This window comes from Schistocerca gregaria, chromosome 4 (assembly GCF_023897955.1).
Source record: "Schistocerca gregaria isolate iqSchGreg1 chromosome 4, iqSchGreg1.2, whole genome shotgun sequence".
In the NCBI taxonomy this organism is placed as follows: Eukaryota; Metazoa; Arthropoda; class Insecta; order Orthoptera; family Acrididae; genus Schistocerca; species Schistocerca gregaria.
The window spans coordinates 201,134,352-201,153,419 of NC_064923.1; the positions used below are offsets into that span (position 1 = coordinate 201,134,352).

The window sequence follows — 19,068 nt, forward strand, 5'->3', positions numbered from 1 at the left end:
ACTTCACATAGGAACATCAGCAATGTACGAAAAAGTAGATTGCTACTTACCTTTAAGAAAACATATTAAGTTGCAGACAAGCACAATTAAAAGACACTTGCAAAGAGCTTTTGGCCAAAGCCTTCATCAGCAAAAGAGAAACAGAGAAACACACCATTCATACACACAAGCAAGAAAATCTCACTTACACAGGACCGCCAATTTCGGTAGCTCCCCAATACAGCACGATATTGCAAATACAAGGTCGGTGATTCAGTGAGAAGCACGTCACAAAGCTCCACTGCGCCAACTCATTGAGTGAGAATGATTTGCAGAGCAGGGATCACTCCGTGGTGCGGGGAACATTCCGCAGCCCAGTAGGGACAGCATGAGGCAGAACAGTCAGGCTTACAACATCTTAATGCCAGTTTGGCTTAACTTCGGCTTCTTTAGGTTTATAGAAACACGTGGTCACTCTGATGCATAGAAACTGATACATAGCACAATGCTCTCAATTGCTTTTTGAGCTAAAAGGTGATGAGAAACAAAGCTTCTGAAAAACTGGACATTAACCTGCCTGATTATCTTCTTTAGGCCCTTCAGTATTTAGTAAAGATATGGCAAAATGTAAATAACTTAGGAGTAAGGGAGAAAACTTGAGTCATCGATAGGTGCCCCCATACCAATCTGTATATGGGGAAACTATCCTAGCCTCATAAAACCCCAAAGCCCTTTCTGGTTTAAGTGATGATATCTTCATGATCTGGACCTGAGGGCAAGAAACCCTATCCTCATTCCTCCACTACCTCACTACCTTCTCTCCCACTCGCTTAACCCACTAACCATCAACATTACCCATTATTCTGACAGCTTTCATCCCTTTCATACCAAAAAATCACTTCTATACAGCATGGCCACCCCTGGATGGTGACTCTGCAGTATGTTTAAGGTCTCACTAAGATCTTCATAGACAAGTATTATCTCCAAACCTAGTCCACAAACAGATTTTCAGCCCCATATCCTTGGACATCCCTAATGCTCCCCCCCCCCCCCTTTCTCCAAGACCAGTTGGAAAGAAGTAACCCCAGCCCAAGTACAGCTCAATATAATCTTGAACAGAAGCAACTGAACCATATCCTTCACTAGGGCTTTGGCTATCTATCTTTGTGCTTGAAGACGAGGGATACCTGCCTGCAATACTTCCCACACCTTCTGAAGTTGTATCTGCCACCCACCTACCCTACGGGACATTCTGACCCTTCCCCACACCACTCTTACACTTAACCCCAAACCCTTACCACAGGGGTCACATCACTGTGGAACACTCAAGTGCAAGACCAGCCTGATTCACACACCCAGTACATCCGAATCCAGTCCTCTTCACAAGTTTGTCTACCCTAATAAAGGCAGGGCCACCTTTGACAGAAGCCATGTCGTAAATCAGCTCTGCTGCAATTTCTGCAAAGCTTTTTATGTGGGCATGACCACCAACCAGCTGACCACAAGAATGAATTGCCATTGCCAAACTGTGACCAAGAGCAGAGTTGATAACCCATCAGCGGAAATCTCCAATGAGTTTAACACCTATTTCGCAATCCATGCCATCTTGATCCCCCCCCCCCCCCCCCCCTCAGCACCAGGTTTTTTGAACTACATAGATGAGAGTTGTCCTTGCAACACAACCCTCATTCCTGTAATCCTCAATCTCCACTAACTGACTGCACCCCTGTAACTAAAGGTCTCTCCTTTCTCTGTCCTGCTACCCCTTTCAGGGTGTATACGCGCCACAAGGGAAAAAAAAAATTCCCGGATTTCCCAGTTAAAAATACTCTTTCTCCCGAATGAAAACATACTTTTTCCATATTATTAAGTGACAGTATATTTTCCCTCAGAACGGTAAAACTTATCAGTCCTTTGAATGTTATGTTTTTATACACGGGCGTAGAATTTCCCGGCACTTCAGAAAATGAAACTCAGGGAAGAAAACTCATTTTGGAAAGATTTTTGATGTGCAGCAACATGTACGCTGCATATTTTCGTATTACAAAATTGTAAATTCAAATTCCACCAAACTCCACATGTTACTTTTCCCAAACCATTGTAATTGAGATTGCGATGTGCTTTTGTAAGCCAGTCATAGTTCATGTCACTTGATCCCGCTAGCCGATGACAGTGGATATTCAGACCACAGGACACGCGATGTAGTCAGCTAATAGCAACATCACTGTTAAGTAGCGCAGATACACAAACAGGAAAAGCTAATGTTTTAAATTAATATAGATAGTGTTGCTACAAGAAAAGAAAAGCTGTCACATACAATATTGGTCTCTAAGGTTAATAAGCTGCAAGAGAAGCTAAGCTTTCACATATAATGTCGATATTTTTTGCACGTGTTACACTTTAAGATACATCACACAAATGTGCCAGTAAAATTTTTAGCCGAGTCGAATGATTTGTCCCCAAAGTTTTCCACAAATAAATTAGCTACTGCAGAGGACAGAGAGCTTCCCGTAGCACTACATCAATTTGCTCATAATAATAACATGAATGATCTTCTGGGCTCGAAATACTTCTAAATGCCTCATCATCAAACGCTCTATGATTTAAGAAATTCAACGTCCATTCTCGCTCATAGTTCAACTTCTGTAAAAGGAAATTTACTTTGAAAGTAATGCTTTTCAAACCACCATTCGCAATATTTTCCCGCTACCTGTTAGAAATAGGTACGTTTCAGTAGTTGTCAGTGAGTGACAGATAACAGGTGCCACAGCACTTTGGCAGCTGCTATGATGACAGAAGCCTGTATGTTTGTACATGTAAAACATTAAAAAATCTTACGTTATGTCATAAAAGAAAATAGGTATCAGAGGATACTCCAAGAGCATCGGAATTTCGTAAACCATACTTAGACACGGGTTCACAGGTAGATGTCGTGTTTCTTGACTTCCGCAAGGCGTTTGACATAGTTCCCCACAGTCGTTTAATGAACAAAGTAAGAGCACATGGACTATCAGATCAATTGTGTGATTGGATTGAGGGGTTCCTAGATAACAGAACGCAGCATGTCATTCTCAATGGAGAGAAGTCTTCCGAAGTAAGAGTGATTTCAGGTGTGCCGGAGGGAAGTGTCATAGGACCGTTGCTATTCACAATATACATAAATAACCTGGTGGATGACATCGGAAGTTCACTGAGGTTTTTTGCAGATGATGCTGTGGTGTATCGAGAGGTTGCAACAATGGAAAATTGTACTGAAATGCAGGAGGATCTGCAGCGAATTGACGCATGGTGCACGGAATGGCAATTGAATCTCAATGTAGACAAGTGTAATGTGATGCGAATACATAGAAAGATAGGTCCCTTATCATTTAGCTACAAAATAGCAGGTCAGCAACTGGAAGCAGTAAATTCCATAAATTATCTGGGAGTACGCATTAGGAGTGATTTAAAATGGAATGATCATATAAAGTTGATCGTCGGTAAAGCAGATGCCAGACTGAGATTCATTGGAAGAATCCTAAGGAAAAGCAATCTGACAACAAAGGAAGTAGGTTACAGTACGCTTGTTCGCCCACTGCTTGAATACTGCTCAGCAGTGTGGGATCCGCACCAGATAGGGTTGATAGAAGAGATAGAGAAGATCCAACGGAGAACAGCGCGCTTCGTTACAGGATCATTTAGTAATCGCGAAAGCATTACGGAGATGATAGATAAACTCCAGTGGAAGACTCTGCAGGAGAGACGCTCAGTAGCTCGGTACGGGCTTTTGTTAAAGTTTCGAGAACATACCTTCACCGAAGAGTCAAGCGGTATATTGCTCCCTCCTACGTATATCTCGCAAAGAGACCATGAGGATAAAATCAGAGAGATTAGAGCCCACACAGGAGCATACCGACAATCCTTCTTTCCACGTACAATACGAGACTGGAATAGAAGGGAGAACCATTACAGGTACTCAGAGTACCCTCTGCCACACACCGTCAGGTGGCTTGCGGAGTATGGATGTAGATGTAGATACTAAAATGGCACATTTAAAGTGCATACTTAAAGAGCACATTCATATGTCCAGGTTCCCAATGAACTAGGCCTTGATCTGATATTAAGCTTTACAGTGTGGGTTTCGGGATGTAAATTTTCTTGGAGTACCAGTACTGTATTAACTCAATTTTGATTCTTTATTATGGCATAATGCCATACGTGCTAGAAGATGAAAATGTGCACTTGAAATGCAGCGAGCAGTTGAAATTAGATAATAGTGTGGAACTAAACACTTTGTTTCAAGCACATTGACTGCCTCAGTGTAAAAGATTAATAAAAACCAAATTTCTTTAGCAAACCAACAAAAGTAACTTCATTGTTCTACAAGGTGATTAATGCATGGCTGTCAGAAAAGTGGAAATAAAATAAAATCTGAAATTAATAACATATATTAGCCTTATGTAATTATGTGAACGTATTTTAATCCACTTGAAAGCTCCCGTCCACAGAAATCCATTTTGTTTTCACTTGATGTGAGAGCAGTAAATGAAGAGGAAACAGCAAAATCACTAAATGTAAACATGGGTCACATGGATACTACACACTTCCCCACTATTACTCACACTGCTCTGCGCATAAGCCTCGGATCTACGATATTTCCGAACCAGGGCAATAATCCACTTGAAAGCTCCCGTCCACAGAAATCCATTTTGTTTTCATTTGATGTGAGAGCAGTAAATGAAGAGGAAACAGCAAAATCACTAAATGTAAACATGGGTCACATGGATACTACACACTTCCCCACTATTACTCACACTGCTCTGCGCATAAGCCTCGGATCTACGATATTTCCGAACCAGGGCAATACTAAGATAGCCCCCGCCCCTCAAGCATCGAATTTTCAAAAATACGTTCATTTTGTAGTGCACATCTTTCTGAAGAGTGTGATACATAAAACAAATATCTTAGAGGAAATTAAGACATGTTATTTGGTCTTAAATGTGCCAGAGTGCAGTGCCACCCCTCTTCACACAGCATTCTTCTATTGCACGTCACTGTATTTCGCTCCATGAAATTGAAACATGAATATTTTGTACTGGATGCCATCAAACTATAGTCAGGACAGTGGAAATTAAAATGTCCTGTGGTGCCTCTCCTGCTCCCAGTCGCCCGGTTTGACATCCTGCCCCTCTAACCAGTAAAGACAAGAGACAAGCAATACATTACACATTTCTTCAATCCTTAGCTGCTACCATTGTTTTCTCTCTATTATTGCTACAGCTTTAAATGGCGTGCTTTCCTTTCTGTGAGAGAATCTATTACCTCATCAAAGTTCGTCACACGTTTTGCAAACTGAAAAATAGAAACATTGTTATCTAATAGTGCGTAAGCTGTTAATACAAATAGTACCCAAGACTAGTGTGGTTTCTCGATCTGATCTATTTTGTCACTGTCTGCTAGATAAAACAAAATAGACCTTTCTAAAAGTGCAGAAAATCTAACATACTCCAAATAAACGAGACTGTTTTGGCACAAATGGTCATTTTTATAAGACGGCAGAATATAATTCACCAAGACCAACATAAAGTGCCTATTAGACCTACTACAAGCAAAAAGCTTTATGTTAGAAAATAGTTTCAAGTTTCACTCATACACTCCAGTTTCTCGAGCATGAGATCGAAAAGTAGTAGTAAGAGATTTTTATATAAATTTTGAATCGTCACATTCTTCCCTAATTTGTGTGATGTCCCCATTTCTTCTCCTTCCTCGTTCTAACAAACTTGTCATGACTAATTCTTAAACTATTCCTGGCTTTGTCAAAACTTATTCACCGGTTAACTTCACTAAGCCTGCCACAATCATTGGTTTAGTTATCCCTGATTATTCTCCGGTTAGGCGTTGTTATGTTCGTACAAACCATTTTCTGCGCTACTTCCAAAATAGAACTTAAGCAGTTGCTAAACAGGGGCTGTACAACTGCCCCTTACTAGTGTAGCGATCTGGCCAAAACTTTTCTGACAAAATTTCACTTTCCTGGATACACCTAGAAGATAATAACGTAATCTTTCTTACCTGTTATTCCTGTTAGTAATTTATTTCCACTCTGGTAGTCTGAATCTAAGGACTTCCCTACTAATTATATCAACACTGACCATTTGCAAACTCAAACAACAACATAATCAGACAGCAATTGGTGTTCCCTCGTTCGGCTTTACCTCGCTCAGCTTGTATAGCTTGGTCCCCTTTTGCCTGCAGGAAAGTTTATTTCTAGATGTGACAAGGATTCCCCTGACAGAGACATCACATACACTATGCACCCATTCAAAAATCAACTTATGATTCCCCCCCTCCATGGGACCAAACTGCTGATGTCATCGGTCCATAGGCTTACACACTACTTAAACTAACTTACGCTAAGGACAACACATACACCCATGCCCGACGGGGGGGAGGGGGGGGGTTAGCGTATGAAACCCACTTGTAGAATGATGAAGGTTTCGTATGACAAAGGTTTCAATATCATCAAATGCAGCAAAAAAAAAATTTATTTCTAAATGTGATAAATGGAATAATGTTATGGGGTAAGGCAATGGTTAGCATATGAAACCCACTTGTAGAATGATGAAGGTTTTGTATGACAAAGGTATCAATATCATCAAATACAGCGAAAAAAAATTTATTTCTAAATGTGATAAATGGAATCTGATTCTTATTTTTATTCAATTAATTGGTTTAAATGATATTTTTTTATTTCTAATTCTTTGCAGCATCATTTTCATCATTGTATAATATTCTTTATTTACTCTTATTTTCTTTGTCCTATTCTTTTTTTGTTTTGAAATCTGCATGTGCCGCCTATAATCTGCATCCAAGTGCCAACAAGGACTGCTCATCAGTTGGTAAAACAACAGCTTGTGCAGCCAATGTGAAGAGAGTTTAAGGTAACCAATGATAGCAACAAACTACAGTTTGCTTTTGGCACTGAACCTGCAGTTTTCATGTCTTGAGTTTGCTTGTAGAGATTAGCTTTAATCACCATGAACAAAGCAATCGTGCGAACTGTGACAAGTCACCTCAGACCGCACGGCTTATGATTCATTCAGAAATCAACTTACAGAATGTGTTCAAAAACCGACAGGAATGCGCATCAAAATCATATGAGTAATCGATAGACCAATGTGTGTTTCTGTAGTCAGAAACGGGAGAAGGAACTACACATACGCCACTCAACTGTGCATGCGCATGGGTCCGCTCGTAACTGCTAAAACAAATCTAATACAAACAGTTGTGACGTCACACTCATCGGAAACAATTTGTTGTTATGATGTATTGCATAGTCTTCCTAAAGCCTTTGACACAGTTTGCTGTTGGCAAATGCTTGTATGAGCACTTTTGTTTTTTTTTTTTGGCACATTTCCTTTGCAATTTATGTTTTATTTTCACTTTTTATTCTCGTTCAAGCTTTTTTGTTGCAGTATTATCTTGTAGTATCAGGATACAGTAATATCCTTTGTTAGAGTATCGATTCTTACCAGTCAAAATTACAAAAATTTAACTGAAAACTAAAACAACGAAAAATTCCTGGGTTTTTCCCAGTTTTCTCCTGGCTGAAAAAATTCCCAGGTTTTTTCCAGATCTCCCGGTTGTCCAGGGTCATATACACCCTGTCTTTCCAAATTCCCTTTATTACGTTACCACGGTTGTAACATTGTGCACTCTTTGAACTTAATGGCTTTTGTGCCCGTGTTTCGTATTGCTATGCCATGTACCCACTGCCTCTCCCATCTGCATGCCTATGGGGGAGTAATGCACAATAACCAGGTCAACAAGACAAGAAAGAATGAGTTGATTGGATATGAGAAAGGTTAGATGAAAATTAAAAGTCCAGTATCATAACCACTGAACCATTTTGCACACACATAAGCGACATTGAGGTTATTACAATGGAACAACGGTGTTGTTGGAGAAGGATACGAAATGAGGAAATCGGAAGGGGTTTAGTTCATGGCCTCACATAATACCTAGTAAATGCAATTTAATGTAAATAAGGTGAGTTGCATCACATAACAAGACTTCGTGTGCATGAAATAAAGAGATGAGTTCCTATTACAAGAAGACTAGACATTAACAGCTAGATAATATGAGGCTAGTAACTATGGTCTGATTAAAATAATTGGTTGTTGACACTTCATGCGTTGGAGCTGGTTTCCTCCAATCAGAGCACTCGATGTCACGCCTGAACCATTTGCTGTTGCCAGATTGCCACAACAATTGGTCAGTTCACTTAAAATTGCTTGTCTGATAGTCTTTCTTGGATGTGTTTTGATCTTGACTCATCATCTCTGTCATGTGTAACAACACTAATGAGACTACGCTAGTGAAACACACGTTTCATAAGTAACACTAACCAAACACTACTGCATACTTCCACACAAGCAACAATTCAGTATCACATATACATTTACCACAATCACAGAGATCAGCTTACATGAGATAAGCTTTGTATGACATTGCATGAAACCTAATTTTGGAAAGCTGCAATCCACCATTGTGACTGGGTCACCACACTCATATTTAACTATTTAATATAATGTTATGGGGTAAGGCAATGGTTAGCGTATGAAACCCACTTGTAGAATGATGAAGGTTTCGAATGACAAAGGTTTCAATATCATCAAATGCAGCAAAAAAAAATTTATTTCTAAATGTGATAAATGGAATCTGATTCTTATTTTTATTCAATTAATTGGTTTAAATGATATTTTTTTTATTTCTAATTCTTTGCAGCATCATTTTCATCATTGTATAATATTCTTTATTTACTCTTATTTTCTTTTCCTATTCTTTTTTTGTTTTGAAATCTGCATGTGCCGCCTATAATCTGCATCCAAGTGCCAACAAGGACTGCTCATCAGTTGGTAAAACAACAGCTTGTGCAGCCAATGTGAAGACAGTTTCAGGTAACCAATGATAGCAACAAACAACAGTTCGCTTTTGGCACTGAACCTGCATTTTTCATGTCTTGAGTTTGCTTGTAGAGATTAGCTTTAATCACCATGAACAAAGCAATCGTGATTTTAGTTCTACCACTCATTTTTGACCATCGTTTTGTAGGATACATTGCACATCATGAGGTCGTGAGTTAACTTAGGGCATGAGTGTAATTTCAAGGCTAAAAAAAGTATTATCCACCACAATTCAGTCATTGGTCTCTTAAAATCAGTTGTCATCTGAGAATCTTGCATTCGGACCATACCTTACGGCGGCCACTTCCAACACTGCTCCGCATTACACATTAAGAGCATTTGCGAAGTGACCCATCGTGTTTGCATGTCACCTATAACTGAGAAGTAGCCGGTAGACAATGTGGCAACATTATATAGCAGCAGCAAGTGACAGACATCAATTATCAAGTAATTTTATTCGGCCTATAGAACCATATGTGTCATGTCTTGGTAGTGACACATAATGCTTACATTATGACAAAAAATTCTGAAACAATTATGTCATTAACTAAACAGAGTCCACAGCTTGTCATCTTGCGGTAGTGTTCTCGCTTCCCAAGCACGGGGGTCCCGGGTTCGATTCCCAGCGGAATCAGGGATTTTCACCTGCCCCAAGATGACTGGTGATGCTGCGTTGTCTTCATCATAATCATTCATCCCCATTACAGTCATAGGATGGCAATGGCACACCACCTCCACTAGGACCTTCCTAGTATGGCAGTGCAGGTCTCCTACATCATTCCCCTACGCTCTGTCAAGAAGCAGAGGACTTTATTTCCATTTTTTCCAACTAAACAAACACTGTTTTTTAGCCTTGTTGCACAATTTATTATTAATGTTATTGCACAACCTAGGTTTTGGGTTATAAGCCCATTTTCAAGTACATTACTGATTCCCAAAGATGATAATGCACAGACAAACATGATGACAAGGCAAAGTTAATCTCAAATTCTTAAGGTATCGATCAATAGCTTAATGTACAATTACATCAATGACTTTTTTTTTAACAAATTACATACATTATTACACATTATCACTACAGAGGCCAGATTAAAGTTAGGCATCAGCCAAGATATTTTTAACTACGATGGACTGGGGCCCCAAGTTTTGCTTCCATCCTGGGGTTGTGATCTCATCCAGGTATTTGTAGGAGTTAGCCAATTCCAACAGTGACTCAGTGATCTTATAGTCATAGGATACAACTTGTTTCATTTTTTTAAGTGTACAGTTTTACCTGTCTAAATATTTAAAGCAAGTTGTCAATTTCTGCACCACTTTGAAATCTTATCGAGATCTAAATGATAATTTATGCAGGTTCTTCCAAACAGTATTACACTATAGATGTGTCATCTGCAAAAAGTCTGAGATTATTACACTATTAATATTGTCCACAAGACCATTAATATATAGTGTAAATACCATGGGCCCCAACAAGCTTCCCTGGAGCATATCCAAAGTTATTTCTACATCTGAGATGACTCCCCATCCAAGATAACATACTGTGCCCTCCCTACCAAATAAATCCTCAATCCAGTCACAAATTTCATGACTGTACTTTTGACAATAAGCACAGTGTGGTACTGAGTCAAATGCTTTTTGGAAATCAAGAAATACTGCACCTACCTGGCTGCCTTTCAGTATGTCATGTGAGGAAAGTGCGAGTAGGGTTTCAAATGATCAAAGTCTTCGGGGTCCATTCTGGTTGACGTGGATGAGGTCAGTCTGTTTGACATACCTAATTATATTTGAACTCAAGAGTATGTTGCGGATACTATACATATGCCTCAGAATGGAAAGGATTGCCTGTTGACGACCCAGTGAGAAAAACAGTTAAAGAGGAGGAAAACAGATATTCGGATAGCCACCTGGAATGTGAGGACACTCAACAGACCTGGCAAGCTACGAGAAATTAGGAATGAACTAGATAAGTATCAAGCAATTCAAGAAACTAGATGGAAAGGGCAAGAAATAATAGTGTCAGGGGAACATTTAATGATGTATAATAGTGGAGATACAGTCCTTTATGGCACTGGTTTCCTCCTACATAGGTCTATGAAGGCTAATGAAATTGGTTTTACAGCAGTAAGTGACAGAATGTGTTCTCTAAGGATAAGGGCAAAATTTTTTAATGTTACAATAGTGAGTGTCTACGCCCCTACAGAGGATGCAGATGAAGATGCAGGGCTATATTTTCTGCCAAATTGGAAGAAGAAATTGGTAAAATTCAAAGGCACAATGTGAAAATAATACTTGGAGACCTAAGTACAAAAATAAGGAAAGAAGAGGTATATAGAAGTATAATAGGAAAGGAAAGCCTACGCAATGACAGTAATGATAATGGGCTCAGACTTATAGACTTCACCAGTGGGAAGAACATGATAATAAAAAGCAACTATCACCAAGAAAAGATATTAAGAAATGTACATGCTTATCACCAGATAGAAACACAAGAAACAAAATAGATGACATACTCATAGACAAAAGGCATGCATCAGATATTATGGAAGTTAGCAGCTGCAGAGGGGCAGATGGAGACACAGACCACTACCTATTATGAATTAGATATACGCAGAAGATAGATTTGGCAAGAAACCAAAGGAATAAGATAAGAATGAAACACAATATGCAAATATTCCAAACAAAGGAAACACAGGAAAAATATAGGAATAAACTAGAAGAGATACTGGAAGCAAGAAGAAACACAGGGAATGGAGATAATGTGGAAATTAAGTGGGAGTCATTGAAAACTGCCATTAGCGTAGCTGCAGAGGAGATACTGGGGAGAGAACAATGCAAAAGGGTGGTTAAGTGGTTCGACAAGGAATGCTTAACAGTAATACACGAGAGAAATTAAGCGAGACAGAGAATGTTGCAAAAGAACATGAGGTTAGAGGCAGAAGAATACAGAGAAAAAGAGGAAAAGAGCGCATGAGCTTTGTAGGGTAAAGAAAAGATAGCATGAAAGGAGAAGGATAGAGCAGCTGGACGGGGAGAGCAGAAGGTTTTATGAAAAAACAGGAGATCTGAAAAAAGGTTTCCAACCTCAAGCAGTTTTCTATAAGGATAAGGACAGAAATCTAATTGAAGATAAAAGTAAAATCCTAGAAAGGTGGCAAAAGTATTTTACCGAATTGCTTGACGGGAAAGAAGGGGATAAAGAAGAAGGAACCATGATTGAGAGTGAAAGGGAACAAGACTCAGAATTGGAATCAGAGTTAGATGTAGAGGATCGGGAAGAGGAAGTAGTACCAGAGCTAGAGGAAGTGAAGATTACTACCACGAGCCTAAAAAATAATAAAGCAGCAGGAGAAGACATGCCTAAGGATTGGAATATGGGAATTATCTGCCCATTACATAAAAAAGGCGACAAATCAGAATGTAGCAATTATCGTGGAATCTATTTCTTGAACGTAACATATAAGATATTTAGTAAAATTTCAGGCTCCAGACTTGAAGGGATGATAGAATGGATATTGAGGGACTATCAGGCTGGATTTAGGAGTAACAGATCCACGATGGATCAGGTATTTTTAACAAGACAAGTGTTAGAGAAATTTTATGAGTATGACAAGCAACTACATCAGTTGTACATTGTTTTTAAGAAAGCGTACAACAGCCTACACAAGAAGAAAATTGTACAGATCATGAAAGAATTTAGAATCCCACTAAGACTGGTCAATTTAACAGAAATGACAATGAAAGCAACAGTGTGTACAGTAAGAAAAGAGCAAGAACCGTCTGGTGAATTCCAAGTAAAGAGGGGGCTGCGACAGGAAGATGTGCTCTCTACACTGCTACTTAAATTAGTTTTAGAAAAGGTGATGCAGCAAATGCCAAAAAACCCAGGAGGAATAATACTTAATTGGCAATTTCAAATGGTAGTGTATGCAGATGATGTAGCATTAACGGTAAGCTAATTAAGGGCACTAACGGGGAACTACGATACGTTAGAGGAGGGAGTAAGAGAAGTAGAAGTAAATATCAACAAAACAAAGTATATGGTGCCCAATATAAATGGACAAAAGAATTCAATAGTAATGAATGGGAAAGAATATGAAAGAGTGAAAACATTTAAATATCAAGGTTCTGTAATAACGGAGGACAATAAAGTAGCAGTAGAAATTCAAGAAAGGATAGCGAGTGGAAATCATTGCTATTTTGCCTTACAGAATGTATTTAATTTCAGGAATGTCCGTAGGAACACAAAACTCAAAATATACATGACCATATTAAGACCTATAGTAATATATGGATCAGAAAGCTGGGTATTGACATTAAATGAGGAGAACTAGTTATTGAGATGGGAAAGAAAGATACTGAGAAGGATTTTTGGAGTAGTGAGAGAGGAAGATGGCTGGAGAGTAAGGACAAATGTAGTGCTAGTGGTAGCACTAATTTCGCCCACAGTCTTGGCATGCGAGGTTCCTATGGCGCTCAGCTGTTCTTCAATTAACAGCTCAGCATTTGCTATGCTCATGCATCTTGGAAGGATCTGCGGTTCTCGGCGACAGTTAACTATTCACAACTCACTAAATCCAAACGAGATGACAGAGGCTGGGATGACCAAGTTATTCTTCAGTGGTACACTTCTCTTACATTTCACTGCAAGGTCCAAAGGTTGATGCATGGCACGACATGTGACAGGTTCCAGTGCTGACAGCAGGAATGATCGCTTCATCCAGCACACAGTCTCCACACACTAAAATGCGCATCTTCCTTTCCACAGTATCGCATCTCATCTGGCATAATCTTCGAGCGACCACAATCTATAATTGCCTGAGAAGCTTTCAAAAAGTCTCATCCGAGAATGACATCATCTCTACACTCTTGTAAGACAATGAATTCTAAGGGCTGTGTATGGCCACTTATACCCACAAGACTGGTACATCTTCCTGTAGGTTTTACATATTTCCCATCAGCCACCTCCAGCAGAGATGTTTTGCTGTTGACGAATATAGTTTTCTGGAACTAGCGACGGTGCTTCTCCGAAATGACTGAATTTGATGCTCCAGAGTCCACAAGAGCTTGGGCTGTTCAGCCATCCATGAGGATATCAATGTAGTTCCCTATCATTTTTGTAGTGATTGACCGCAGAGGATTTTTCTCTTTGGCGGCCTCACCTCCAAGGAGGGTCGCACCCTTTAGTTTTCCAGGTTGCGGTGGCTAGGTGATAGGCTGGAGCTTCTAAATGGTGATGCAGAGCTTGCTCGGTGTGTTGGGGAGCATCCTCTCCAGCAGCTGGCTTGCAGCGATGGTGACCTACGTCGTCCTGCACCCATATCTTCTTGTTCATCTTCATCCTCCTGGAGTTCGCGTCAGCTAAGATCGGTCTGCTGTCTTCTGGTGTAGACGTCATCAAATAGTCGCCGAATTTCTTGATAATAGTGCACCACATGTCCTGGTCGTCCACAGTAGAAACACACTGGTTGGTTATCCTGGGTCCTCTAGTCATCAGTCTTCCTTGGTGCCCAAACAGTTTCCTCATGGGGCATTGTAGGAATGTAACTTTGCCTGGATCTCAACTTTTTCACCATTTTAAAGGGAGATGAAGGACGTGAGACTGGGTTCAATGTCTGTTTGATTTCCTCCCTTATGACCTATTGAAGCATCTCGGTTTTTTGCTCGCCATGTAATCCAAGTGCCTTCTGAACTTCCTCTCTCACTATCTGACGAAGAACACTTGTGAAATCAGTTCCTTCCTCCATCACAGACATCGATACGATGTTTGGAAGCCATACAAACTCGTCTCGATATACTGAAACCATTTTATGAAGTCATCTGCTGTCAAAACTTCCTCCAGGAGTAGGGCTTGATACATGTCCTCAGCAACACCCTTCATGAGATGTGAAACTTTGTCTTCCCCCTTCATTCTAGGATCCACTATTTTACACAGCTCAAAGACGTCTTGAACGTAGGATGCTGTAGTTTCCCCAGGACGCTGTGCCCTGCACTTTAATTTACCTTCAGCCTTGCACTTCTGTCGTGTGGCGCCAAAATACTTGTGCAGTTCTGCCTGGAATACTTCCCAGCTTGTGAACTTCTCGTTGTTCTCATACCATTGCTTGGCAGTGCCCTCCAAATACACTCCTGGAAATGGAAAAAAGAACACATTGACACCGGTGTGTCAGACCCACCATACTTGCTCCGGACACTGCGAGAGGGCTGTACTAGCAATGATCACACGCACGGCACAGCGGACACACCAGGAACCGCGGTGTTGGCCGTCGAATGGCGCTAGCTGCGCAGCATTTGTGCACCGCCGCCGTCAGTGTCAGCCAGTTTGCCGTGGCATACGGAGCTCCATCGCAGTCTTTAACACTGGTGGCATGCCGCGACAGCGTGGACGTGAACCGTATGTGCAGTTGACGGACTTTGAGCAAGGGCGTATAGTGGGCATGCGGGAGGCCGGGTGGACGTACCGCCCAATTGCTCAACACGTGGGGCGTGAGGTCTCCACAGTACATCGATGTTGTCGCCAGTGGTCGGCGGAAGGTGCACGTGCCCGTCGACCTGGGACCGGACAGCAGCGAAGCACGGATGCACGCCAAGACCGTAGGATCCTACGAAGTGCCGTAGGGGACCGCACCGCCACTTCCCAGCAAATTAGGGACACTGTTGCTCCTGGGGTATCAACGAGGACCATTCGCAACCGTCTCCATGAAGCTGGGCTACGGTCCCGCACACCGTTAGGCCGTCTTCTGCTCACGCCCCAACATCGTGCAGCCCGCCTTCAGTGGTGTCGCGACAGGCGTGAATGGAGGGACGAATGGAGACGTGTCGTCTTCAGCGATGAGAGTCGCTTCTGCCTTGGTGCCAATGATGGTCGTATGCGTGTTTGGCGCCGTGCAGGTGAGCGCCACAATCAGCACTGCATACGACCGAGGCACACAGGGCCAACACCCAGCATCATGGTGTGGGGAGCGATCTCCTACACTGGCCGTACACCTCTGGTGATCGTCGAGGGGACACTGAATAGTGCACGGTACATCCAAACCGTCATCGAACCCATCGTTCTACCATTCCTAGACCGGCAAAGCAACTTGCTGTTCCAACAGGACAATGCACGTCCACATGTATCCCGTGCCACCCAACGTGCTCTAGAAGGTGAAAGTCAACTACCCTGGCCAGCAAGATCTCCGGATCTGTCCCCCATTGAGCATGTTTGGGACTGGATGAAGCGTCGTCTCACGCGGTCTGCACGTCCAGCATGAACGCTGGTCCAACTGAGGCGCCAGGTGGAAATGGCATGGCAAGCCGTTCCACAGGACTACATCCAGCATCTCTACGATCGTCTCCATGGGAGAATAGCAGCCTGCATTGCTGCGAAAGGTGGATATACACTGTACTAGTGCCGACATTGTGCATGCTCTGTTGCCTGTGTCTATGTGCCTGTGGTTCTGTCAGTGTGATCATGTGATGTATCTGACCCCAGGAATGTGTCAATAAAGTTTCCCCCTCCTGGGACAATGAATTCACGGTGTTCTTATTTCAATTTCCAGGAGTGTAGAAAAATATGTTAGCCAAACACACGGTGTCGTCCCATTTGTTAAATTTAGCTATACGCTCATATATCTTCTTCAGCCACTTGTTTGGATCTTGGCCTTCGTCACCAGAGAACCCGGAAGGATGTCTGATGTGGTGGCACACCATTGCTGTCATTGTAAGGTCCTCTTCTTCTTCGTCTCCAGTAGATTGCAATGTGTTGAATATGGCTCGAACTCGGGTTTTTCACCATGAAAACAGTGACTCAGTCATGGCCTGATGGGAGCCACTGTGTCATCGATAATGTGTGCTATCACAAGTTCCAATACCCAGCGCTACCACCAGAATAATATCACACAGAAGACGGTGTAATTAGATGAATGATGGTCACTGACTTCACTTAACGAAGGCTTATTCAGCACTTGCACATACAAGAGTGCGGAGCGAACTGCCTCCGGCCAGAACATGTACAGTATATATACAGCTACAGAACATTCCAGAACGATGATGCTTGACATTTGTGGATACTTCTAGAATGTACTCGAACTGAATATAGAAATTAAAATTGTACAGTCCAGGTGAGTTTTGAACTCACGACCCTCCATGCAACAGTTTAGTATCATAACCACTACACCACAGTGCTATTCAGCTTCTTCTGCGACAATATGAAATAAAACTATTCAAGTACATTGCTACTTGGGAATGTTGAAAGACTAAATGCAGTCACAAATACATTGGGGAAATGGAAAGAAAAGAGGGAACAACTGAAAATGTCCTCAGTTGCACTAATTATGATTGCAATACACACTATGACCACAAGAGTTTTGAAAATCACAAATAGTATGTAAATGTGTTCTTATGTACATCAGAGAAATAAAATATCACACTGCAATTACAATTACCTTCTCCAGACCTCGATTCATAATTAGCTCAGCTGCTCTGTGATACTGCTTCAACAAATACATGCATTGGGCTAACCAGTATATGTCTTCTGGATCTTCACTGCTTAAGGAAACAACTTTGTCTGCCCAAAATAAAGCTGAAGAATATAACCTCTGTAAGCAATAGAAATATGAATCAATACAAAATTTCATGACAATGTTACACATAACATATAAAACAAGAGGACAGTTTCAGTATCATCTTGGTTTTCTAATGCACCTGAAAGTTGAGTAAAAGTTATGGAACCTCTTAATAAAATTAAATACATATGAATGTTCAAAATCATTCCAGGGAAGTACTGGTGACAGTGCAGTTGAGCACCCACAAACCAAACCAAACATTCTAGGAAAATCAGGCCAATCAATTCTCTGACTTCCTGAAGCACATCCAAACAGCAAAAGATCAAAATGAATGGAACTACAGACTGCTTTTTGATTTGTCTTATCAGCTAAACTGATTCACAATGATCTGTACTTATGAAATTATCGTGTTCCAGTACTTGTGGCATTGCCTGAAACTACTTTAAGTCATATCTCTCTGGCTGACAAGAGAGGGTAGAAATTTATGAGTCTCGGAGTTTGAAAAAGTTAGTTACACAGTACCCCAACAACCACATTAGAAATTTTGTAATTATTTGGTTTTGTAATGATCTGCCAGTAGTGGAAGCAGAAGGCCCCTCTCCCCTATGTCCCCACATGACACTACACTTTCTATACTCTGATTAAAGTAACTTTCTGATCAGCCATGCAGCAAATAGAGTGGTAGTGGCCATCAGTTATTTCTCGAGGGCCACATACTCATAATGTTACCTATTTTGTAGGTACATGCAACAACTTGTAAAACTTTTCTGGCTGCATGCCAACAACACTGCCCTCTGCCATAGTATTGAGTCAATCATAAATTATTTCCATAGGAGTATATTAAGGTACTTGCAGCGAAACCATTTTGTTGCAACAAAAAAACAGCAAGAGACGATTATACTCCTGTAAATAAAAAGAAAAGAGTCTGGATAAACTTCAGAAATGTAAGAACAATAGCCAGTAGCAATATAACATTTGAATTGTGAGGCTGAAGCACTGAGAAACATCTTGCAAAAAATATCTATGATGATGGTTAAATTATTATTTAAGATTACGAAAGCATTTGCTATCAAACAAAAAAATTGAGAAAATATTATCACATTTTAAGAAAGTCAATTCCTGATGTGCTGCAGAACTGAAACAGTATTTTGTGCTTCCTACTCATATAGGCACAGCCTGGTATATGGAATGCTGTTTTTGGAATACACAGGTTTAACAAAAGAAATGAAAGGAATAAAAAAAACACAATGGGGAAGGAATGTATTTACAAAATTTAAAATCATGGTTGATGAAATGCATTTTCTTTGGACCCACACAGGAATTTTCATGAATGAACAGCCAAGAGCAAAATTATGGAATTAGAAAGACATTCAGAGAGATATGCACAGCAACATTCTGTATCAAAAAAACATGGCAAATCAACCTAAAATAATTCTGCAGTCCATCACCTGAAGAGATTATGGTGAAAATCTTATTACTTAATAGTTTCTATAGCACTAATGTCATTAATTATTCACATACTCAGTGATTTACAGCTATGTTAAAGAGCAAGTTTGCTGCATTAATTACATTTTTATATTTTTCACTTGCTGCTTTTTCAT

At 40.7% G+C, this 19,068-nt stretch overlaps 1 protein-coding gene across 1 annotated transcript in view; it reads right to left on the bottom strand.

Moving 5' to 3' along the window:
* Positions 1–19,068, bottom strand: part of LOC126266631 (cell division cycle protein 16 homolog) — a 175,557-nt gene that overhangs the window by 151,327 nt on the left and 5,162 nt on the right. The window contains exon 2 of the mRNA XM_049970989.1: positions 17,348–17,500. Coding sequence (XP_049826946.1) covers positions 17,348–17,500 — 153 coding nt within the window. The remainder of the gene's footprint in view (positions 1–17,347; positions 17,501–19,068) is intronic.